Source organism: Eublepharis macularius, chromosome 1 (genome assembly GCF_028583425.1).
Source record: "Eublepharis macularius isolate TG4126 chromosome 1, MPM_Emac_v1.0, whole genome shotgun sequence".
Classification (NCBI taxonomy): Eukaryota; Metazoa; Chordata; class Lepidosauria; order Squamata; family Eublepharidae; genus Eublepharis; species Eublepharis macularius.
Window position 1 is genome coordinate 85,835,427 of NC_072790.1, and position 25,713 is coordinate 85,861,139.

At 40.1% G+C, this 25,713-nt stretch overlaps 1 protein-coding gene across 6 annotated transcripts in view; it reads right to left on the reverse strand.

Annotated features, from left to right (window-relative positions):
* Positions 1–25,713, reverse strand: part of EPHA7 (EPH receptor A7) — a 241,926-nt gene that overhangs the window by 31,483 nt on the left and 184,730 nt on the right. For all 6 annotated transcript variants that reach the window (XM_055000378.1, XM_055000369.1, XM_055000362.1 and 3 more), the window contains 4 exons: positions 9,004–9,128; positions 5,525–5,693; positions 1,410–1,518; positions 935–990 (listed from right to left, as the gene is read on the reverse strand). In XM_055000378.1, coding sequence (XP_054856353.1) covers positions 935–990; positions 1,410–1,518; positions 5,525–5,693; positions 9,004–9,128 — 459 coding nt within the window. The remainder of the gene's footprint in view (positions 1–934; positions 991–1,409; positions 1,519–5,524; positions 5,694–9,003; positions 9,129–25,713) is intronic.

Genomic DNA, 25,713 nt, shown 5'->3' on the forward strand with positions numbered 1-25,713 from the left:
GAGGTGTGGAAGTACAGCAGTACAAAGTTGCTCTTTTACCACTGATCAACCTATAAAGAGTTTCTGGTAACCCCTCCATAAGTGACCAATGCTGTTGGAGTAGTGCAGATGATTTCATTACACAGAACAGCAGAAGTGAAAACCTGCTGCCACTTGCAACAGAGTCTGATGGGATTGGTGGAGGTACAATCTCAGGATGTACATAACTATATATCCAGTAACATATGAGGCTCACTGCGAACAACTGAGAAAATGGATAAATATTCAGGCTCACAACTTAAATTACTTACACTGAAGTCTTAAGCGGTGTGACACCCTTCTACAGCCAATGAAATCAACTAGTTTAGAAGGGTATAACTCTGTCAATGTGGGAATATTATCTTCTTAAATGTTCTTAAAGCATGCCTTTAAAGATGGTATACGATAGATGCTATCATCAATTTAAAAACTCAAGACCCCACTAAGCTAGTCAATGTACAAATATTATGGTTGCTGGTGTAAATGAACACCTTGGGGTGAGCGAGAAGCCCTAACTTTTATAATAAGAGCTTTGCTGAACAAAAAACAAAATCAAATAGCAACCGGGCTAACTAGCTATCAATCACAGTATCTCAAGGGGGGCCATAATGATACTATGAAACACTTATTCACAAGCAACCAAAGGAAAATGTGGATTAGAAACAGTCATACATCATACAAATGCACAGCAATAAAATCTGTGGTGTGAACAATGTAGATTTTATTCTGTGTCCTTTTGGAAGAGGTCATACTTCTTTTACAGTTTTTAACTTCACACTTGCTGTTTACACAGCATTTTAAAATTTATTATAGTATAGAATGCTGTTTTAGTACTCTTTCTATTCTGTTACTGCCAGTCCCAATGCATTATAATTGGTCAGGCGATGCTTGGGGGAAATAACAGCAAAACACTTACAATGAAAGTAAAGTTCTTCATCCCCTTCTTGATCAGCTTTGCTATAGCCACAGTGCCTGCAAAGAAAGACCACAATTTTACCAAAATGAATAATAATAAAAAGTTTTAATTTTGCCACTCTCTACTTTTGCAAACGTGGAATGGATTATAAAGGGAAGGATGCGCTTAATTCCTTATAGGTCTTACCTTGCCATGCCAGCAATCTATACACTGATAACAGAAACCTTGTCTGGATGTGTGTGCGGAAAGGGAGAAGCATGGGAGGCAGTAGCACAATTCAATCTATATTTAGGTTGGCTGCAAACAAGGAAGTCTCACGAGTGACTGGACAATACTTCCACACACAAACAGGGGATGGGTAGAAGTGTTAATTCCACTCTGACGACTTCATACACAGGCCAAACAACATACATAGTCTTCAAAGTTGAAGCTGTCTAACATTTAAATAAGCTGCCTTAATATTTAAAAACATTACCTCCGACCAATGATAAAGCCAAAAACCATGAAGACCAGAATGATGGTGCCTGCTACAGCTACTACAGCTATGATGATCACAGGATTTTGTTCACTGGAGACTGCAGTGGCTGTCAACAAGAAAAAGACAGAGATTAATTTTAAAGTGACATTATTAGGGGAACCAGGAATGTTTGTTAATCTTTAGAAGTTGTGAAATATTTTGTAGATTAAAACAGGATATAAATTAGATGTCAATGAACCAGAAACTTGCTTGACTCTTATTTTCCCTAACAGAAATTCTGTATCTTTAATACCTGCATGACAGGCACAGACATTCACCAGGTGCAGCTAGGATTGCCAGGTACACACTGGGGCCAGTAGCTTTCCTTCCCCCAACTCCCGTTGCCTGCCACCACTGCAGAGGCTGGTAGGGGAAAAAATTAAGTAAAAAATCGTTGTCAGTGTAACCACTTCCAGCATTAAACTGGAAAGTGACATCGTGCTGGGAAGTGACATGGTAGCTGTTGAGCCTGCAATGCAGCTCTTAAAGGAAAGCTGGTGAGGGAATTGAAACCCCATCATAAGTCTGGAGCATACACATGGGTGAACAGATACTTTAAGTTTGTTATTTTAAAAATTGGCAATTATTTCCGAGTACTGCAGATTTCCTACTAGAGTACTATGTGCAAGAAATCTTGTTTGTCACGTTATATCTATTTTTATTACCTTTACATGCTAACTTCTGCTATTGGCTACATTCTGTTCTCACACATTAACCACGTATACAGAGGTTAGAGCTAAATTTCTTGCTAACTTGTTAGTGGGACGTAACTTTACCTCTGATATTGACAAATTAGGTTTTTTGTTATCTGATACCGATTCATTTGTCATTAGCAGAGTATCCCTGTTTGCCTTAGCTGCAAAAAAGATTAGGGCCAAGATGGTTTCCTCAGAAACCTAACTTTTTTCATAACTATCTGGTATTTATTAAGGTCCCGTTTTAATTGTATTTTATTTTTATTATTTTAATAATTATATTTTATGCTTGTAAGATAGATTTCTATTTTTACTGTTCTTAACTTTGTATTGTGATGGCCTTTGGCCATATACAATTAAACCTACTACTACTACTACATTAACCAAGTTCTAAAAAAAAATCTGCATTTTATTTGTTTTTTCAATTTAACAGTATTGAAAAGTTTCAGTCCTGCTAGATATACCCTTATAATAAAGATTTGAAAACTAACCTTTGAAGATCACCAAGATCTGTAAATTATTTAGAATATAAGCTAACAGTAACCAAGACTCTGCCCTGAAGCAATGTCGCTCATGTCAGAAAAATAAGATTATGAAATGTAAATCTTACGGAGACAAGAGTTGGCTAAGAATATAAAAGGTGAGAAGTTTTAATAGTAACTAACTGTTTCAAGTTTAAAAAATGAAGAATGCCTCCAGACAAAGAATTATTGTGCATTATTTACAAATACTTTTTTAAAACAAATGAACAAACTCCATTTCATTCAAGTTTCCAAAGATGGATTAAAAGCAAATGGCCATTGTGTGCTGTTTAATTGGATGCATGCATATTCTGAGGCTGTTTTCAGACACAAAGCTTAAAGCAGCTTTTGCATTTCCCAGGTCTGCAATTCAAATGCAAAATCTTTCCTGACTAGAATATACACTGGGTTTTGAAACTGAGGATCTGGGTTGTTTTCCCTAACCTGCAATAACAATATTCACACATAAAAACAAATATCAAGAAGTGTCATTTGCTTCAAGTGTAAAATATTCCAAGTACCTCCCAATATTTGCAAGCCAGTTATAGACTATGGAAGATTCTAGAAATGTTGATTTGGTCAGATATTACATAAGAATATTCTACCTTTATGTCAAGGAATTTTCTTAACTTTCTTTCATTTGGGGGAAGGTTATTAAATAGCTAATGTAACATTTGGTTACAATTAATAAATTAACACAGGGCTACGCAATGCCCATGGTGCCTGCGGATGTTTTTCCTGATGCCTACCAAGAGCTTTTAGAAAATGGGTGGGGCTAGGTGGGGCTTTTGCCCAGTAGGGCTTCCAATTGGCTGGGCAGATTAAAATGTATCCAACAGTCCTTCTGCCTGAAATATTGAAGGGTTACTATTATGTACATATATGCAGTCAAGTCACAGTTGACTTATGGTGATCCCTGAAGGTCTCAAAGGAAGTGAGAAGAAAAGGTACTTTGCCAGTAATTTTCTTTGCAGAGTCTTATTTGGCGGTCCCCCATCCAAGTACCAACCTGCTATAGCACAGTGGTTAAATGGTTTGGCTGTGAATCGGCACTCTACTGGTTTGAATCGCACTGATGCTATGAGCTCAGTAGGTGGCCTTGGGTAAGCCACTCCTCTCAGCCCCAGCTTCCCAGCTGTATGGTGGGGATAATAATAATACTAACTTGTTCACTGGTCTGAGTGGGACACTAATCTGTCTAGAAGAGCGGTAATAAGTGCAGTTACTACTACTACTACTACTACTACTACTACTACTACTACTACTACTACTACTACTACTAGCTTCCTAGATCTGTTAGCTATACCATGACACCTTCCTTCCTGAGTTTATGTTAGATTCCTTGAACCCTGACATTTTCTGGATGGCTCTGCAACCATTTTGTGATTTTGCCAATCAACCTGTTTCAGAATTCCAAAGGTGCCTGCAGTCTCAACAAGGTTGGGATCAATGTTATCAATGTTACAAATATATCAACGTTACAAATTTATGAGGATTAAAAGTTGAACTGCATGACACACAGGCTTGTTTTTAAAGTAGTTTTAAACGCAAATAAGTCTGAAAAACTCAAGGTGTGATCGACAAAAATTTGGTTCGACAAGAACATTGGTTAGAGATGTCAAGATCCAGAAAAAAAAATGGAATTTCTCCATTATTGCATAAAAAATGACTGCATAAAAATTGTTCAACTATATTCTCGCAGTTTAGTTAGATAAAGGAGAAAAAATGGGGAGGAAGATACTTCTACATAGTTAAGAGACGATTTTGTTATCTGTGAGATGTTAACCATGAAATACAGTAAAATCACACATATCTTTTTAGATGCAGTTTTTAAAAAGGGGAGCTGAAGACGAGAGGGGGAAAAATCCTGTACAATGTAATTCCCCAAAGACAGATCTTACTTTAAGCAGCTACAGGGTCATAGATGGAAACAGCCACCTAATTATTTTCTGTTCCTTCCTCCCTTGGTAATGTTTAGTAAGGTAAAATGCATTTAATGACATCATCACATCTCATATTTCCCCTCTGCCACAAATGGTAGACAATAAAGTAGAGAAGCGGTGCAAAAATTCATATTGCAATGAAGTTGCTTCGAATGGAACAGTCCAGAAGAGCACTTTTTTAATGGAATAGGATTGTAGTCTATTGCAATGATTTTGCTAGGTATTATCCTGCTTTTATTGCATTATAATTCCTCTGTAATTCCACTTACTACATCGTTTATAGAATACCTTGCGTTAGGCAATTTGTTGTTCACATTATCTTTTAGTTCTGTACTATAAAATTGTTGTCTTATGCTATATTAGTATACTGTGGGGGTTTTTTTTGTAATCTCCCTTAAGTTTCAATGAGAAAGGAGGCTATAAATTAACTAAGTATGTAAGTAAGAAAGTAAAAGTAGGTAAATACAAATGTTTTGCCTTGGTAAACAATATGAAGGAAAGAGGAGGAGATGCAGGACCACAGGATTTAGTGATGGTCGCACAGCAACAGGTTTATACATATAGTTCCAGTCCAGCTATTATTAAAAAGAAGGTCAACTAAATCTGACCCCTATGTGAGTGCACTTAACGTAGAAAAAAAGTAGGATCCACAATATGGCTTCAAGGTTCAGAGCATAGGGACAACAAAGGGACAAAAAATTCTTTAAAAACCTACTTATGCTTCCTTCATAGTTACCGCTGTCACATTACTTAAACAGATTTTATTAATCCAAGAATGTGCATATATAGACAAGATACAGTATAAAATGATCCATCACAAAGTAACTGAGCTTCCCCCCCAGCTCTGTTGTATAAATCACCCATGAGTACTGTGTATTCATTTTAATAGATGATGTCTATTGTATACATTTTACCTGTGGCTTCCTCTAGTGTAGCAACGTCTAGTCTAGGGCTATAACTTCCATAGCCAGCAGCAGTGAATGCACGAATTTGGAAAACATATACTGTTCCTGGTTTCAGATTGTTAACAGATGCAGAGGTGGACCTGGTTTTCACTGTTGAATAGGTCCTCTCCCTTTGGTCCTGGAAACAGGAAGACAAATGATTGAACAGTGATTTACAATTGATTTACAATTCAGATTTCAGTTTTGCTCCCTACCAGCAACTGACAACTGGTATAGGCAGTTTATTTCAATTTGTTATGAAGGGTGTTCTTTCTTCCTTTCTTTTTTTGCCCACATAAAGAATATAGCACACTCTGTGGAGCATTATGACACAATGTCATTTCATTGAGGGGCTCTTAAAATGACATAAAATGTAAATGGGAAGCACATGGTGCCGCTCATAAAATCCTGGTGATAAAATCATTGCCTTTTTTGCATTTGATTGTCATGCTGTAGTTTCTCTTGCCGAATCATCCACTGGCTCAAATGTTGTATTCTGCCAGTTTATGAATAACCCAGTAAGGTGTATCTTAGCAAATCCCTTCTCAAGCTTTTCTTCTTTTTTCTCAAAAAAAAAGGAAGAAAGAAAGAAAAGAAAAAAGCTGTTTTCTTACAGTTCTTCAATAAATCATAGTAAAAGCTACTTTCACCTCAGCAGACAAAGCTCGTTCTCTGTAACACCACTAAGTTTTCTGGTTGAAAAAACTTCAAAGCACGCATGGAGCTCTTTGGACTGCAAAACTCATCCATTAATTTCAGCAGAAGCAACGGTTACTTGTGTCTATTCCTTTTTGCACACATACCCTTGTATCAACAAGAATGAGGCATCTGCCACACAGACGTACTCTCAGCATATGTGAGGATCTGAATAACTAGTAAATTCCACTATTTCTTGGATGGCTGAAGGAAACTTTTATTTTGGATCATCAAAACAACACTATGTTAATATTCCATAACAATATAATCACAAAGAAGTTATGGTAAATACAGGACATGCCATACTACAAGGCCTTCTTGTACAAACCCTGTTGAAATTACTGGGAAATGTACAAGTGCATTTCTGTCACTGGACATCTCCCATTCACTTCAACGGGGCTTGCACTTTGAAGTTGCTGGGGCCTTATATAATCAGATTTTATTTATATTTTAATTAGTTAAATTATACAAATACCTATAGATGAAAACTCAAGCAGTATTTATGCTATAAACATTAACTATTTTAATAGTAATTTTCTCTTCCAATAGAATCCTGGCAAATACAGTTAAGGGAAGAGGGATGATAGAAATACTTGATAGAAAATATTCAGACTGATAATTCCTAGAGTTCATCGGGAAAAGCAGTAACAGTTAAAGGCATGTAAAAGTGACAGAAGTTTTTAGAGTTGATATTTCTTAGGGAAATGCTTCAGTGTTCAGTTGGCAAAAAAAATTATATTGAAATTTAAATTAGCCACTAATTTAATCCTATATAGCAGTCAATCACAAACTGTTAGAAAGCTTATTAATTTGTTCATATATATAAAACAGATGACATAAACACAGATTTTTTAAAACAACACATTTTTTTGTTGATAGCTTAGTGAATGATTACTCAAATTTATGTTGCTATGTTAACATTTTAAAGAAATATTTGTTAATCCTTTCCTAGAGGAAGCAAACTAGTTCTCAAGAGTGGAAGATGAGAATGAGGTCATGGGGGAGGAAGGGGGGGGAAGTAGAACTGAATGGGAAGTTCCAGAATGCTGTTAATAGATGAAAACCGAAAGGTTACAGCGTGTAGTGCGAAGTTTTTCATGGCTGTTTTCAGTTAAGCCACCAGTTACAGAAGGTATAAAAATATGTGATGAAATGCTTTTACTGTATTTACATTTTGTGTAATATTTTTAGTAATGCGGGAGCTAATAACCTTTACCTCTTTTTTTAACTTGGGAATAAGAATGCTGTTACATTTTATGCTGGTCTAGGACTGTTTTAATAAAGATTGTGAATGGGAAGTAATATATTCTACTTTGGCTGTGAACATAATTTAGATGACCTTAAAGACACACCCAAGTTTACCTAAGTTTGTAAACTGTGCTAGAAATCTCATAACTAAGATATAAAAAAACACTTGAGTACAGATCTGCTGCTGTGCTGTATAAATATAGAGAACAATACTGAATGTTATGTTTCAAACCACAGCCTTATGGCAGGTCCTGCAGCAATGTTATTCCAGCCTTTGAGGCAGATAGCAAACATAAATATGTATAAAACAGCCTGGCAATTAAAATGAGAGCCAGCATTCAAATAAGAAGGTTGGTTTAAAAATAACACTTCGGACCTTCGAGGTAAATCCATCAAATAACCTATTCTAGGTTAGCAGAACAGTGTTATAAGTATGGAAAAGGCAAACATAACTGAGAAACGTAAATTTATTATATTCAAAGAGCAAGGAGTATACAGCCCACTTGCAGGGAGGGCGGAATAGAAATTTGAAATAAATAAATAAAAATAAATAAAACTATCTAGGTCACCAGATACAACTTAGCCTAGTAATCCTACCAAGAAAAGAACATTTCATTTCTAAATAAGGAAGCTACACAAGAAAATATATATAAATTTTGTTACAATATCTATTCTCTCCCACAAAGTGGGAAAAACAGCACGTTCGAAGGGAAAATCTGTGAGGAAAAGGCAGGAATATTGTGTCCTGCTTATAAATTTTGTTCTGCACAAGAATCTACTTTTATATTTTCATGTATTTTCTCCATATTTTTAAAGGAGAAAAATCGTTTATTTTTTAAAGGAGAAAAATTGTTTATAACATTTGTATCTATCCCTATTATGGAGCAGCCAGGTGTTCATAATTCTGAATGTTATAATTATGGCTGTCACCAGTGTAAAAAATTGAGTTGATTAATAGCCTGCATTTAAACTGACTAATCAATTACATTTAATTTACATATTATTTAACCCTTTTCAGATTGTCTAACCCTTTTCAGCAACAATGAAATAAATAATTTAATAAACAAAAAACTATATTTCATTATTTGAAGGAAATGACATTTTTAATATTTGGTTTTGTTGCCCATTATGTAGAAACAACGAAAAGCAATAGCTTAAAAATACAAACGTGCCCTTAAATTTCATTCCCAATAATTAAACCTGGCCTCACTGGTTAAAACTGACCATACTGATTAATCATCTTTGGTTAATTTATTTACCAATTAAATGTTGTAATCCAAATTATTACATTTTTTAAAGTGTTGTGTGTTGATGAACAGGCTTTTAAAAATATTCAATACAGACATAACAACAGCAGAACCATATAGTGAAGAAGCATAAGAGAAAGCAGTTATATCCTCCCTGCCCTGCCCCCCAACCCAATCTGCACAACAACATTTGCCCACACACAGAAAAAGGACATGACTGGAAGACAGCAATGTTGAACATTTCAGAGTTGTGCTTACTTTCTCATAATACTTTATTTCATATTCTGTGATGACTCCATTGGGATGCTCTGGTTCCTGCCAAGAAAGCTCCACACTCCTTTGCAACACTTTCTCTTTCATTACGCCGCTAACTTGCGAGGGAGCTGTTTGGAGAAGATGTGTCAATAAACAAGGAGCAAATGCGTTGGATTCCTCCTATCAAGTGTCACTACTGATCAGTCCCATGCTGTGCCACCATCATTAAGGTAAGAGAAAGCACCTTTCCATAGTTCACAATTCAAAAGCTAATGAATATTCAAGCAGGGCCTTATTACTACTCATAAACTATAACAGAAATCTAAATTAGAGTGCAAATAGCAAAAGATAGCATTGTTCAAGTTAGTGCAAAATGGCAATTGATGGGATCAGAATGACAATTAAGCAAATGAATTCTAATTAAGCCAGGAAAATATGCTTTCAGATTAATCTCCTGTGGTAAACTCATAGACCAAATATTTATTACACGTTTCTGGAGAAAACTGAAGGAATAAGGCTTTAAAATGAGATCGTATTTCAGATGCATAGCATGTGTAATTCCAGCTGCATGTCAAACCCATCATGTCCTTCCAATAAATGTGTTTGTATGGAAGCAAACAGCATACTATGTGAAAATACAACCCAAAGAAAGAGCTTCTCCAGGGACAAAAGATCTAAGCCAAGAAAAAATTCCAGAGTTCACAAGAATCAATCTAATTATTGTAAAGTTTTATAAACCTTTTTAAAGTGCTACAAATGCAACAGTGCCTAGCTTATCAATGATTATTAATAAATACAATAAATAACAGAACGTAACTAACAACACATATATCTGTGTGCATCATAATGTACCAGGGATTTCTGGACCTTCAAGTATACTCTGGAATAGAGATGGGCATGAACCGAAATAAGAACCAACATTTGTGACGAATTGGGCTGGTTTGTGGTTCGTGAACCGGTGGTTCATCAGAGCCCATTTCTGACGAACCGTCATGAACTTTAGGCTGGTTCATTTGGTTTGTTTTTTGGTTCATCACTGAAGACAGCCTGGTGCCAAGCAATCAGTTTCATAGTCAACAGGGGAGGGACTTCCTGCAGATCTTCTGCTGACCCGGAAGTGGCCTTCTGCTGACCTGGAAGTGACGATTTGCTGACCTGGATGTGACGTTTTCATGAACCAAACGAACCGGTTTGTGAACTGGGGCAGGTTTGTGAAAGTTCGTGGTTCGATGAACCATAAACCGCATGGTTTGTGCCCATCTCTACTCTGGAATGCCATTTAATGATATGGCCACTGAACTTACAGGAAAATTTCCTGGTAGGCCACTACCCTAGAGGGTCACTAGTAGCTAGGATTAAGCACAGCCAAGCCTGCAACTCTACCCAAGCCTCAGGGACCACTTGGCCCAGACCCCTCACTGGCTCACCAACAGTCTCCTCCTTTACTGCTTCCAGTTGGGAGAATGATGCAGTGGATGACCTAATGCTCACAGTCTGCCCCATTTAGCTAAGAGGCCCTACAGTTCTGGCGTAGCAAAGCAGAGGCCACAACTTGACTGGCTCAAGGTTCCTTTTCACTTCCCAGACCATTCCTGATGAAATCTACCATTCCAATTTCCTACTGGTAAATTTAATTTACCAAAATATCAATATACAATTAACAGCTGCTGTACTTTCTCTTTCTTGGCAGAATAAAACCAGCATGGCCAGAAAATGGATGATGTTACATTAATGCTAGTGTTATACCCTATTTGTGATATTCTTTTGCAAACAAAAAACCCCCCATAGTTCATATATACAACAGATATTGTGATAAGCTTGTGCCTAGATACTTCATGATAGTTTCACATGATGGAATAGTCTTCGATAGAAAACAAAATTCCTTGCAGATGAAATGCCAGGTAAAAACGTGAAAACCTTACTCTTGATATACCAGCTTTCTTTGTGATGGAATGGGCAACACTACTGCATTCTAGGGGATAACATTCCAGTGATGGAATGTTTTCCCCACCCCTCAAGTAGTACTATTCAGACACACACATTCAGTCTTTAATCTCTTGTTTAGGAACATAAATGCCTGTTAATTGATCAACTTTTTTTCTGAGGAAGAAACTAACATCTGCTCTTTCATTCTGCAGACATGACTTCTTCCATCAGTGGAAATCAATGAACTGGAGTACAGTGAGAAAACACAAAGCATGGTGACATCACAGCACGCATTCTGCACAACCAGATGTTACCATGGGAGATAGGGGAACATGATGCAGACTGCCATTTTTGTTGTCCGCCACTTGTTTCTTGGAATGTTAAGTTCCACTCTGAGTTTTCAAGAAGAGGAAGGACATCCCTTGGAATTTCAGTTTGATAAGGGAGTATAGCCTGATCTTAATTTCTCATCTTTAAGATCAAACATGGAGATTCTCCCATAATCTCAGGCAGCATATGGCCTGAGAAGCCATGTAGTTGACCCCAAAAACATGGCTCCTGACTTACTGGGGTCTTATGGTGCCTTTCCCAGCGTTTGCTAATAGTTTCAGCTGGAGATGCCAGGTATTGAATTTGGGATGTTCTGCATGCAAAAGATGTGTTCCATAACGTTAAGTGTCCTGTTAGAAGTCATAGAGACTTTTTTCTATCAACACTGTATTGGATTTCTACTTGATTTCAAATTTCTGCTATCTTTATCTCTTTGTATTTTTTATTGAATGCCCCAGCTGTTGACCGTATGGACTTGAACTATGTAATCTATCTTGAGTCTCAGTGAAAGAGGCACTATAAATAACAACATAAAATTAAAAATAAATAAAAAATTACAATACAGCCTTCTCTGGAGACCTAATCACGAGCAAAGCCAGGGTCATTGGCCATCTCCTAGCCATTGCCGAACAGGTTTTCCACTCAGGTAATTCAATCATCACATTCAGGAGATTCAATCATTCCACCTTGCTCATTGCCCCACCTGGCAGCCCTCCTTCTTTGGCCATCTTCTGCGTTACCTTTACAAAAATCTACATCAGGATTCTTTCCCTCACTTAGAGTAATATTTCTGACATTCATTCAATCAGAGGACAACCCCAAGCTCCCCAATCATGGACTGAATTCTGGATGTTTGGCCCAGTGACAGAAAGAATTCCAAAATGTATGCCACCAATAGGATTTGGCCCCAATAGTGAACACCCAAGGAAAAAACAGGATAAAAGTAGCATCCCAGCAAGAGAGAAATTAGGTTCTGATCCTCAACGATTGCTCCTCCACCACTGAAATAACTGGACAGAGATCACTCTTTCTGCCTGGACCCCTGCCCTTGCTACTTTGGAACTTCTTCAACTGCATTTTCTGGACCTTGCAACATATCAAACTTTCTACTCTGCCTCACACTCTTCCTTCTTCCCAAGTGCTATCCCTTCACTGAAATGCTTACAGAGACCCTGCATCCTTTATCCTCCCATCCCCTCTGCCATTCTCTCTCTCTCTCTCTCTCTCTCTGGGGACCCTGTTCACTTATAACAACACTAAGGATAGGTTCTGACTTTCTGGACCAGCCTGAAGCATATCTAATGCAACTGGCACAGCTTCCACTATTAATCTTCTAATTTCCTTGTTTATTACCCAAATGCTTTTATATACCCACCAGTTATCTGCAGTTCAACAATTTAAAAACGTTCATATTTTATACTGCACTTTCAATCTACCTGCATTTTCCTTCTGTTAATATTATATGTCCAATAAACATTAAAATTTAAGTATTGTCTCCCCTCACTGTCTGCCACTCCAATTCCCCTCCTTGAGGTGTTGTTCAAGTTTGTGCTCATTTCAAGCACAGACAAAATCTCCCTTGACTCAGAGTTCTAGGAGTGTGTGTGTGGACCGAGACTGTGAATGTACTCTGAGCATTACTAGTAACACTCAACAGCAGCTGCAAAAACTAATGGGCTGACTTAGTAAAAGTCAGTTTTATATGTGCATGTCCATCATTTGGGATGGAATCAGTGGTCTGAAGGATATGCTAGTCCATGCTTTTTTTCCTTGAAAAAGAAAACAAATTGCATGGAAAAGGCACATATTTATGCACATATATATATAATCTGACCTGATTTTTCTTCATCTGCATACCGCTATGACAAGAAAGCCCAAAATCCCTAAGGAAATTCCCACTTGGCTGGTTTCTCCACTCAACAAATGGAATAATTTAATCCATCTGGCAAAGGGGAGTTGGAGGATTACATTGTCCTTGGATGTGATTGCCAAACAACATGAGAAAACTTCACACTTCCTCCATGGATTAGAGTATTTTAAATAGACTGGTTGATATTTACCAGGCTGCTTCATTTAGGACCAAAATTTAATTCATACCTTCCCCCCACACAGAAGTTGAAAATCCAACTGTTCTTCTGGAATAAATGCATAAAAAAAATAAACTGCCATCACTACACTGCTTTATGTATATGCTAATGATTTTCCAGCTGATATGCTAAATTTGTTTATTTGTAAGTATATCCCATTTAAATCAATAGGATATCTAAGAAAATGTACTTAGGCTAGTGTTGAGATAGACTACTCCAATTAATTGAGAATAGCCTCAAGGGAGAGGTAATTCTGTATGAAATTCTTAACTGAAGATGCCAGAAGCTGACCTTTCTCAAACAAAATCTCTACTTCACCACTGAATACTTCCATACTCCAACCACTTACCATCTTCAGAGGCCCTGTTTCAGGTGCCCTGCCATCTAAGGCTAACCATGTGGCAACTTGAGAAATGGCCTTCTTGATTTTGGTGCCAAACCTTTGAACTCCGTCTCCAGGGAAATTAATCTGTCTCCTTCTATTACTGTCTTCTGCCATCAGGTGAAGACTTTTAAAATTTTGTTTGGCATTTCCTCATTAACTCTGATTAGCCCTTCTCTGTGTTTGTATGCTTTTATGCACTTTGTTTTTAAAATGTTTTTAATGTTTGAAATGTTTTAATGTTTGCCATCTTCGGGACTCTGAATTGCATAGAAATGCATCACAGAAATGTTTTAAATAAAATAAATAAACTATGATCACTGCCTTATCTAATTCTTCCAAGCAAATAAAGAACACTAGAAAACTGCTAGTTCTACAGCGGTAAATTCTGTAATTACTTTCAATGATTTCAAAGAAGCTTCCTTTTGAGTAAGTTTGCTACTCATTACATTCTACTCCCCAGAGAGCAGAAACTGTATCCTTTAAATGTCTCCCATGTAAGAAGGGCTTTGTGCAGAGTGAATCCATCTTGGGTCTAACCTCATGCAAGTTTTCAAAATAGAGCCATATGGGAAAAAATTGATTATTTAAACATCTTAGCCATACTGAATTCTGCTGGTCTTCACTGATAAAGGTTTTAAGATGTATGGTTTTCAAGCTTGTTATCATGTTGTGTCAAGTTGCAGGTAAAATTAAACCTGAGCTATCAAAATGAATGGCAAAAATGTTAAGCTGTAGGGAAAATAAAGAATCATGCTTAATACAGGCATGTGCAAAATTATTCATAATACATTTAATTAACTCTGATGAGTAAACATTAATGCCTCAAAATAGTGGAGCTGAGGAATATGAATTTAAGACTTCTCTGAATTTTTTATTTCATATTATCCAACATTGATTTTAACCTAGTTCAACTTGGAGAAAACAAAATATACAAATCCAGAAAGCCCTGAACTTTTTCTCATTAGAAAATATAAAATTTACAAAATGCAGAGACATCATATGAAATGTTCTCCAATTTAACCCAAGTCCCTAATAAAACAAAACAATGAAAGCCAGAAAATCAAAGGTATGGGAAGTGCATACACTCATACATCCAAAAGTGAACAGAGCCACTTCTAGTGTTAAAGAAGCTTAATGCAAGCTTTCACATAAACCGTCAGCAAAAGAGTTACTCGGCCATTATCTCCTACATTTCATTGAGCTAAAGGCCTGTGTATCAACACGTGACAGCTATACACCAGCCTATCAGTCATCAAGGCATTTCCTTGGATGTATATTTTGGTTAAAAGTGTCTTGGGAAAAAAAAAAGAAGGCAGGTACCAAAATGTTCATGAAATGTAAAATGAAGGAGAAAAGCTTCGGCATTCCTCTACTGACAATTTTTGCTTTCAACTAAAACAGATGCATTGCAATCATGAAGTCTGAAAATATCGGCTAATGTGATCATATATGTAAGATTTCTTCTTTCCTCTTACACTAGCAGTCAACGTAGATTTACTCATTCTGTCACAAAGCATTGCATTTATGCTCTTAGGGAATAATGTAGCACAAGTTTTGCCATCTGCTATGAATTGGGCAGTTCAGGGCGTAGCTATCAAGTGTCCTTCATTATGAGGGGCAGCCAGAATTTAAGTCCATTAAACAAAACGTCTCCCACTGGCTCTGGAAAGTTTCACCTGCCCACCAAGTATTTCTGGAATGCTGAAGGAATTTTCACTGGATTGCTCCTCTTTTTTTGAGCTCACCATGCCACATTTTAGAGTTGGTGGTATAATGCATATGGTTCCAGATTAAAGGGGCACAGTGCTTAAATCCAATGCCAGCTAGCTTTCAGGTGCTATTTCCACAGAGAGACAGAGAGGCCAATGAAAATCAGATAGACACCCAGCATGTTTGAGAGATTATCATGTCAGATTAGAGTCTGGGAGACCCACATTCAAAACCCACCTTACCATTGTGTGACCATGGGCCAGTCAGACTAACTTATCTCTCCGGGCCATTGTGAAAATAAAATGGAGAAAATAAAACAAAACTATATGATAAGCTACTTTGGATCCCAGTGGAGAGAAAACCAGGGTATAAATATCAAAATACATAATAAATATATGTATTTATTACGAGGCTACGTATGTTCAGATTGGTATGGCTGTATCCAATTCATGCGCTGGTCATGACACCAAGGAACATTTCTATATAGCATGAATGATTGCATCTTGGAACACACAGAAACAATTATTATGAAGGCAACCAAAGACTTTATGTTCATTAATGCTTAGGAGGAGATAATGCAAGATGTCAGTTTTATTTAATCAGTTGGAAACAGTGATCACAGTTGTATAATATTCATATGCAAATGGACATTGCCTAAAAAGTCCAACAAGACCATACTGATTTCAAAAAACAAAAGTTCTGAGAGAGAGAGAGAGAGAGAGAGAGAGAGAGAGAGAGAGAGAGAGAGAGAGAGAGAGAGAGAGAGAGAGAGAGAGAATAATCTGAAAGGAAGTTGAAAGGGAGAGTAAAGAGGACAAAAGTTCTTCAGGATGCTTAGAAACAATAATTGAAAATAATTTAATGTATGCCACAGATTATGAAAGGTACAATCAATACTAAGGAGATATTAGTATGGTTAATATGTAAACAAAAAAGCTGTAAAAGGTAGGGTGGATTCAGGTGAAAAGGGGAAGTTTACCCAAATGCAGAAGGTCTCACAAAATAAATACAAATGGACAGAAGGCAAACAGAAGGAGAATTTAAGGAGCATATTGATTTTAAAAACATTGAGTCAGAAGATAAGCATTTCTGTACAATATTAGTATAATGAATTTATTTTAGATATATTTCCTTATATTTTAAAGTGTTAAGAAACAGATAATTTATGGACTTGCCCTAAGATCACATCACCAATGATTCCTAAGGGATAAAGAGGATGGGATGTACCCACGTTTGAAAAACAAAACAAAACAGTGTTGCACTTACCTGTAACTGTTGTTCATTAAGATCTTCTGTGCAGGCGCACATGGGACTACGCACACACAGGCCTGCCGACCGGAGATTTCTTAGCTATATTTTTTAAAACCACTAGAGGGCGTCCTCGCTTTTCGAGCACTTGCGCTGCTGTTTTCCTGCTGAAACAGCCCCTTAGGGAGGCGGGGCGCCCCTCGTACCCTCAGTTCTCTTTCGCCACAGTACGCTCAGATAAGTAAAAAGAACCTTAGCAGGGAAGGAGGGAGGGTATGTGTGCCTGCACAGAAGACCTCAATGAACAACAGTTACAGGTAAGCGCAACACTGTTTTTCATTTTCGGTCTTCTTGTGCAGTCCCACAAGGGAATTTAATAAGCTATTTACCTGGGTGGTGGATCTTGCTTTATTTACAGGAAGAGAGACTGGAATACTGCTGTACTCCAGCAGTACTCCACTGTTGCTTCTTTCCTGTGTCCAGAGCTTAGTGTCTGGCGAAGGTGTCAGCTGATGACCAGGTCACAGCTCTACAGATGTTCCGGATAGGTACTCCCCTCAGAAGTGCTACAGAAGATGCTTGCAACCTCGTAGAGCATGCATGAACCTCCAAGGGGCAAGGTAAGTCTGCATTTTTATAACATAGTTGTATGGCCTGCATCACCCACCTTGCAATGGTTTGTGAGCTTGCTTTTTTCACTTTGTTAGGCCCTGAAGCACACAAAAATCCACTCTAAATTGTTTCATATGGTCTAAATAAACTACCTCCTCCTCTGTTCCAGGGTCGGTCGAATCAAACGATCCTTTAGGGGAGGGCTCTTCCCTGGCGCACCAGTTCTTTTCTAAGCCCGCTAGGCTCTGCTGGTTTCGTGCTGTTCTCTCGTACTTGTCACTCTGTCAACAAAACTTAACACTAACACAACACTTAACCATTAACCCTACATTCTAAACTTTAACCCGGGTTGGTTAGACTGACCCACTTCCAAACCACCGAGAAAGGAAGCTTCACGGTAAGTGAATACAAATCTTCCATTCTCCTGTGGTTTGGAAGTGGGTCAGTCTTGATTGATGGGATATATGTCTAGCAGTACTCCTTTGGGTGGGAGAACTCGTTCATAAAGCGTGCTGGAGCACCCTTCTTCCGAACACTACCTCTGCCAAAGCTATCTGGTCTACCTTGTAGTGCTTTGTGAAAGTATGTACTGACTTCCACGTAGCAGCCCTACAAATCTTATCCAGGGACAGAAAGGTCCTATACGCTGCCGATGTAGCTGCCCCTCTCAGAGAATGGGCAGTGATTCCCTCTGGAGGTGCCACCTGTCTAGCCTTATATGCTACTGTAATGCAGTCCATGATCCATCTACTCAGAGTAGAGGTAGACACCTTTTCCCATGGCAAGCTCTTCCTAAAGGAGATGAACATGTTCTCCACCTTTCTGATTAATTTAGTTCTGTCTATGTAATAGCTTAGGGCCCGTTTCACATTCAACTTGTGCCATTCCTTCTCCTGTTCATGTTTAGGGTTGTTACAGAAGGATGGCAGTACGATGTCCTCCCCACTATGGAAAACCGAATTTACCTTCGGAATGAAGGTTGGATCAGGTCTGTGTACTACCCTGTCATTATGGAAAATGCATAATTCTGTGTTTACTGACAAAGCTCTAATTTCTGAGACCCTCCTCGCTGAGGTAATTCCCACTAGAAATAAGGTTTTAAGAGTTAACTCATTGAGCGGGCATGTTGCCATGGGTTTGAAAGGTCCCCTAGTGAGTGCTTTTAGTACTATGTTCAGGTTCCAAGTAGGGAACCTATGAACCTGTGGTGGATTAATGAGCATAGTTCCCCTCAAAAATCTTTTGATACATGGGTGTCTGATGAGGGACATTCCTCTTTTTGATCCCCTTACAGCTGAGATGGCTGCAGTTTGTCTCCTCAGGGTACTAGTGCTAAGTCCTTTATTCAATCCTTCCTGAAGGAATAGCAGTATTTCTTTCACTGATGCTGTTAACAGTTCATTGTCCCTCTTTATACACCAGTTGTGAAACGTTTGCCATGTTTTACTATAGCGCCTGTTTGCAGACCTCTTCCTGGAGGCCAACATGGTAGCTATCACACTGTCTGTATAGCCTAATTTTGACAGCTGCTGGCGCCCAGAACTCCAAGCTGTTAATTTCAATGATGCCGGATCTGGATGAAGCAACTTCCCCTGAGCCAGGAGATCCTTCTGCTGCGGCAGGCTCCATGGTTCCGTTATCGAGAGCCATTTCAATTCCTGGAACCACGGTCTCCTTGACCAGAAAGGGGCAATCACTATTACCTCCACTTTTGAAGTACTCTGTCCAGTACCTTCATGGGAGGAAAGGCATAGAGAAGAACCTGGGCCCAGTCTTGGTTTAGCACATCCATTCCTAACGCCCCTTGGTCCTTTCATCTGGCAAAAAAATTTGGTAGTTGCATATCTCAGACACACTCGGTTGAAGATCTTCCGGTTTAGTGTCCACTCTGCCTGGTCTACTCTGTTCCTGCTCAGCCAGTCTGCCACTGTGTTCTGTATACCTACTACATGGATGGCTTTTATTGATCCTAGGTTCTGCTCTACCCAGAGCATGATCTCCTCTGCCTCCACGTTCAGCTTTCTGTACCTGTTTCCTCCTTGCCTGTTCACATATGCTTTTCCTGTTGTGTTGTCCGTTTGTATCAGTACATGGTGTCCTCTCAGTACCTCCTGGAGTTCCCACAGTCCCATCTTGATGGCCCTCAGTTCCAGCCAGTTTATGCTGTTTCCTCTTTCCTCTATTGACCATGGACCTTGGGCCATGCTGCCCCTTGCGTGTGCTCCTCAGCCTGTCAGGCTTGCGTTCGTAGTCAGCACTATGATTTCTGGTTCCCTGAAAGGAACCCCTTCTTCAAATCTGTTCAGTGCCATCCGCCAATTCATTGCCTCATTCAGAGATTCTGGTATCGGTATGCATCTGTGTCTTTTGTGCGCTATAATCCTTTGAAAGGGTCATAACAGTCTCTGTAGAGGACAGGAATGAAAGCTGAACCATGTTAAGGTGTCCTGACAGGACACCATCATTCCTAGTAGCTTGGCTAACAGCATGAGTTCCACTTTTGTCTCTTTCTGAATTACTTGTGACAAAATCTTTTGTTGTCTCTCCTTCGATATAAATGTCCTGTCTTTGATAGTATCTATGGTCACTCCTAAGTGTGTTATCCTCTGTGTAGGAGAAAGGCTGCTCTTGTCCCTGTTGATCACGGATCCGTGACTCTCTAGGCAAGTCATGGTTGTTCGAATAGCTTCCACCCCATCTTTAGAGAGGGTGCTTTTATTAGGATGTCGTTCAGATACGGGAATAGGGAAATTTCCTGTAGTCTGAGAAAGGCTACCAAGGTCACTAGCACCTTTGTAAATACTCTGGGTGAAGATGTGAGCCTGAAGGGCAGGGCCTTGTACTGGTAGTGTTCTCCATTGTACGCAAAGCGAAGGTACCGTCTGTGCGGCTCCCTGATGGGGATATGCAGATAGGCCTCTGAGATATCTATGGAGGCTTCCGTATGGCCCCCATGATTGACCTCAACGTCTCCATCTTGAATTTGTGTGATGCAATGAACTGATTCAGCCAGCGCAGATCCAGGACGGCTCTGACATCCCCATTTTTCTTCGGTACAATGAGGAATACTGAGTATACTCCCCTGTTCCAATAAGGTGTCAATACTGGTTCTATGGCCTTGATCGTTAGAAGGTGTTGAATCACCTCCGTTATTTGTAAATGTTTTGTCTCCATGGGGTTCCTCTGTATTTCAACCACACGATTTGGGGGTCTGGACTGGAATTCCAGTGAGTAGCCCCTGGATACTGTTTCCAATACCCATTTGTCTGTAATTGTCATTTGCCACCGTTCTGAGAATTCCTGCAGTTGACCACCGATTTGTGTGGCTGCTGGCTGGCCATAGTCATGCCTGCTGGATCTTCTTCTGTCCTTTGGCTTGCTGACTGGTTTTCTGAAAGGAGAAGGCTCTGTTGTCGCTTCTGGGTCTCAGTTGCCACTGGCTCTTGTAAGATCTAGAGGTACTCTGTCTGATGGGTCGTTTGGAGTCATGAAAGGAGTGCCTGTCCTTTATCTTCAAGTTCTTTTTCTTAGATGGGAGGACCTTCTCTTCTGCATCCTCCACCAAGTATTTGTCTAGGGCTTCTCCAAACAATTTGGCTCCCATGAATGGAATCGCTGCCACCTTGCTCTGTGCAGGAGGATACACGTTCCAATTTCTCAGCCAGGTATTCCTCTGAGATGTGATGTTAAAGCCCATCACCGTCAAAGACCTTTGGAATGAGTCAAGAATAGTATCTGCTGCAAAGGCTATCTCTAAGGTTATTTTCTTAACCTTGTTCTTAACCTCCTTAGGCACCTCTCTACCTGCCGCCACCAGATTAGATGCTCTTGTAAATGCTGCTCTGGCGAACAGGGACCCAGTCGCCGAGGCCCTGAGAGAGGCAGCCGAGGCCCCAAAGTTCCTTTGTAGTGCCTGTTCAATTTTATTATCTGATGGATCCTTGGGCATTCCTTCTGCGTCCATAGGCAGTACTGACACGGTGGCTAGGCTAGTGACTACCAGTAGCTTGATCTTCCTTGTAGCCTCTGGGGCCAAGGAGTAAAACTTATTAAACACAGATTGGTACACCTTAGGCTTGGCTGGGTTTTCCCACTCTGCTTTTAAGATACTATGAAAAATTGCTGGCAGAGGTACTCCGTGTGAGTATTGCCCACCTTAGGGAGGACCTTCTCTAAACCTTGAATGGGTCTAGTTACTCCTTCTTCATGTTTGTCTGAGCAATTTCCAAAGTTCTCAGGACTTTGGGAAGTAATTTGGAGTAAACCTCCTGTGTGAAAAGTCTGGTTTGGATGACGTCTCCCGTCTCTTCTTGTTCATCAGAAAGTTCCCCTTCCTCACTGTCAGAGTGATGGTCTGAAGCCTCTGAATCTGACTGGAGTTTCTCAGACAGGCTAGAATCTCCTTCTATGTACCTCTCCTGATGTCTACTTCTCTTGACTTTAGGGGGAGTAGAGGAGTGTTTGGGCCTAGCCCTCTTACTTGGCCCTGGGGTTAGCTCACCCTTTCCCGATGTCTCTTGGTTCTTGATTGTGTCCATCACTTCCTTAAACCCCATCTTGAGCTCTGTCTTTATCCAGGCTAGAAGGTTTTCTTTGGCCTCTGGCACCGAAAGAACTAACTGGCTGCCCTCCTGGCCTTGTCCACTGGGACCTTATGAGGATTGTGTGGAGGTGGGGGAATTAGATAAGTCTAGGCCTTCAATTATCCTCGTAGCCGTGCTAGGCCCTTCCATGCCCGCCTTGGACACCATTCCTGCCAAAAGGGAAGGGGGGGGGAAGGAAAGACAAAGAAAAATAGAAGGAGCCTAATCAGAACCCTATGGCCCTCCGAAGTATAGGCTCCCCTGCATCGCTCCTACTCGGGAATGTCCCCTCCTTTCCCAGTGCCCCGAGGGGGTCACTTACTAGGCTTCCAAGGGGCTCAGGGTATCTTCCTGCTGCTGCTGCCGTGGGCGTGCTTCGGCAGGGTTTGCTTTTCACGCAGCCGCAGCACTTGCTATGCACTCGCTGCCTGCGTCGTTAGTTCCTCCACCCCCCCGACGCTCTGACATCGGGGCTCTTGCCATGCTATTTGCCCGGCGTCCTCCTTGTGCAGAGCGTACAATCACCGCTGTTGGATCCCAGCACTGGCCTCGCTTCCCCCACACCCGTCCTTGTGCCATAGTGCAGTCGGCAGCTTCTAGTGCTGAAAGTGCTGCTTGCTGCCGCACTGCAGCTGAGGCCAGGGGAGGTTGTCTCTGTCTCCTGTGCCTCAGTGGCCAAAGGGGGGGGGTTGGGTGGAGAGACAAGCCCTTCTCTTTCCCCAGAAGATGATCCGACTCCCCTTTTATCTTCCTTTTCTTCTTCTTCTTCTCTCTCTCTCTCTTTTTTCTTAGGATCAGTGCTCTGGAGAGCACAATGATTCGACTACCTGCAAGAGCAGGGCCAACAAAAAACTGGCATGCCAAGGAAGAGCCCTCCCCTAAAGGATTATTTGATACGACTGACCCTGGAAGAGAGGAGGAGCTACTTCCCATCAGTCAAGACTGACCCACTTCCAAACCACAGGAGAATGACCATTGTGGTACAATTCTTCTAGGGGATGGGAACACATTGTTCTAAACCTTCAGGAACATCTTGGAGGTGTAGTGTGAAAACACTGTTTTATTGTCAATAGGTGCATGAAAAGCCGAAATGGCTGACCGGTAGATTTTAATCAAAGAGTTTGATAATCCCTGTCTTTTGAGTTCTAACAAAAACTCTTAAAATGCGATCTAATATATGTTCAATTGCATAAATGTCTCTTTGAACCTTCCCTACTTCAGGTCATATGACTGTCTGGTGGATAGATGTCTGTCATTCAGTAGCTCCTGAGTTATATCCACGGGAAAGGCACTTATGGTGTTATTAACCACGTTAATAACGTGGCACCACGTTGTGATGTAGTGTACCTTTCCAGGACAAGAGGTCCAGTGCTTGGAGAATCCTGTTGTAGGCCAGTTTCAACAGGCAGTGGAGCCACAACTGCCTGGGCCAATACAGGGCTAACAATATTATCTTGGTGTTCTCTGACTGTATCTTGCTCACTACCCTTGCTAGCAAGGGAACAGGTGGGGAAGCTAATACAGATGCCCTGACGAGTTTAGCTGGAACACATCTCCCAAATAACCCTTTCCTTGGCCACCTCTTGAGCAAAACAATTTGGCCTTCCGATTTTCTCTTGTTGCAAATAATTCTACATCTAGGAATCCCCATTGTTGAAAAATAGGGATTATGTACTTGTATTGAACAGTCCATTCGTGTGGGTTTACACCTAATCTGCTGAGTCTGTCCACAATAGTATTGTCTGTTCCTGGTATATGTACTGCAGTGATGTCTATGTTTTGACCTATGGCCCAATTCTACATTAACACGGCCTCTTTGCAGAGTGTCCTAGAGGTAGTGCCTCCCTGCTTGTTTTAAGTAAAATATCACAGTGGAGTTGTCTGTTAAAATATGGATGTTTCTTCCTTTCGCTACATCTGTAAATTAACCTAAGGCATAATAGATAGCTCTTAATTCTAATAAACATATGTGGAAAAACCTTTTTTCAGTTCCCATATCCCATGGGTATAGAGTCGCAGTGTGCACCCCAACCTCTGTTTGATTCATCTGTGATTACAGAAATTTCTGCTATGGTGTGCCCAAACTGTACCCCTTTAAACAGATGTTCATCTATGAGCCACCATTGGAAGGATTTCAATTTTTTTCTTGGAATGTTAAAGTTTCTCTCTTGCAAAATTGATTCTCCATGAAACACCAAAATAAACCCTAATTGTAGTTCTCTCATTCTTAGCCTTGCAAAGGGAACTAATGCCGTGGTGGACGCCATAAGCCCTAAGAGAGTCTGAATTCTCCTTGCTGATTGGAAACGGCATTTCTGAAAAATCCAGATCATCCCCTTTATCTTTCTTTCCCTCTCTTCGGGTAAGAAAGCTTTGTTGGCCGAGCCATCTAATGTTGCACCTATGAACTGAATTCATTTAGTTGGCTCTAGTCTAGACTTTTTCTGGTTTACGAAAAGACCTAGTTGCAAGCAGGTATGCAAGGTTACTGTCACTTGTCTATGGATTTTCTCCTGATTAATCCGTAATGAGCCAATTGTCCAGATAGGGGTAAATAGAATATTCCAACATTCTAAGGTAGACAATGACCACCACAGTGCACTTAATGAAAACACGTGGTGCAGTGGAGAGAACAAAGGGCAGGACACAATACTGGAAAATCTCCCCGTCATATATAAATCTTAGGAACGTCCTATGTTTTGGGTAAATGGAAACATGAAAGTAAGTGTCCTTAAGGTCTAATACAGCAAACCAGCAATCTCTTGCCAACAGTGTCAAGACTGTGTATAAAGTTGTCATGTGGAATCTATGAGGGGTAATAAACTTATTCAGATGGGTCTGTGTCCCCATCCTTATTCACTAAAAAGAACTTTGAATAGAAACCTAGTTTGGTTTCTTCTCTCGAGAGGGGTTGTACTCAAACATGAGGAACAATTAAACTCAACTTTATAACTTTTAAGAATAATATTCAGAACCCATGTATCAGTGATGATAGAACACCATGCATCACATTATGGTAATAGCCTTTCACCGAAGGTTGGTTCTGGACTCTGGTCTAGTCAGAACTGTTTCGTGCCTTGTTGTTGATCCTTGGGCTGAAGTGATTGTGCCCCCTGCCTAGGTCTGTGGGGTTGCTTTCTTTTCACAAAGACACCTTGACTGCCCTGGTAAGATCTTTGGGAAGGATACATATATCCCTGTTAGAGCTGGAAGTGATAAGACTTCCCTTGGTATTGAGATTGTTGTCTGAATTGTCTTCCTTAGCTTTGCTGTGTAGGCAGGACACCATAGGAACGTGCTGTCTGATTATCTATTCTTTTTGGGATAGGTAATAATTTGTTTTCTCTGAAAAGACTGTCTTCCCCTCACAGGGTAATTCCTCCACCTGAGCACGTGTCTCGGTGGGTAGTGCCATTGTGCACAGCCATGCACGCCTTCTCAATACTACAGCTGATGCCAGGAATCTCACTGAAATGTCAGCATTACATCCAGTGTTAATTTGATGTCTGGCCAATCTCAACGCTTCGTCTTGAATTACTCTGACCAGAGACTTCTGCTGTTCTGGCAATTTGTCATGGAAGGCTCTGAAGAAAAATCTGGTATGCTCTCAGCATTGTACCAATGTGCAAATTGTACAAATATGCTATTTTTATGTTCAAGGCAGCTGAAGAATAAAGTTTTCTTCTGTGGCATCTAGTTTCTTTCCTTCTTTATCAGAAGGGGTGGAGTATAGTCGTTGTCTTTGGCGAGTCTGCATTTCCTCAGTTACAAGCGAGAAGGGTGGAGGATATGCAATAAATAGATACAGGAGACATCCTTTGTTTTATAGAGG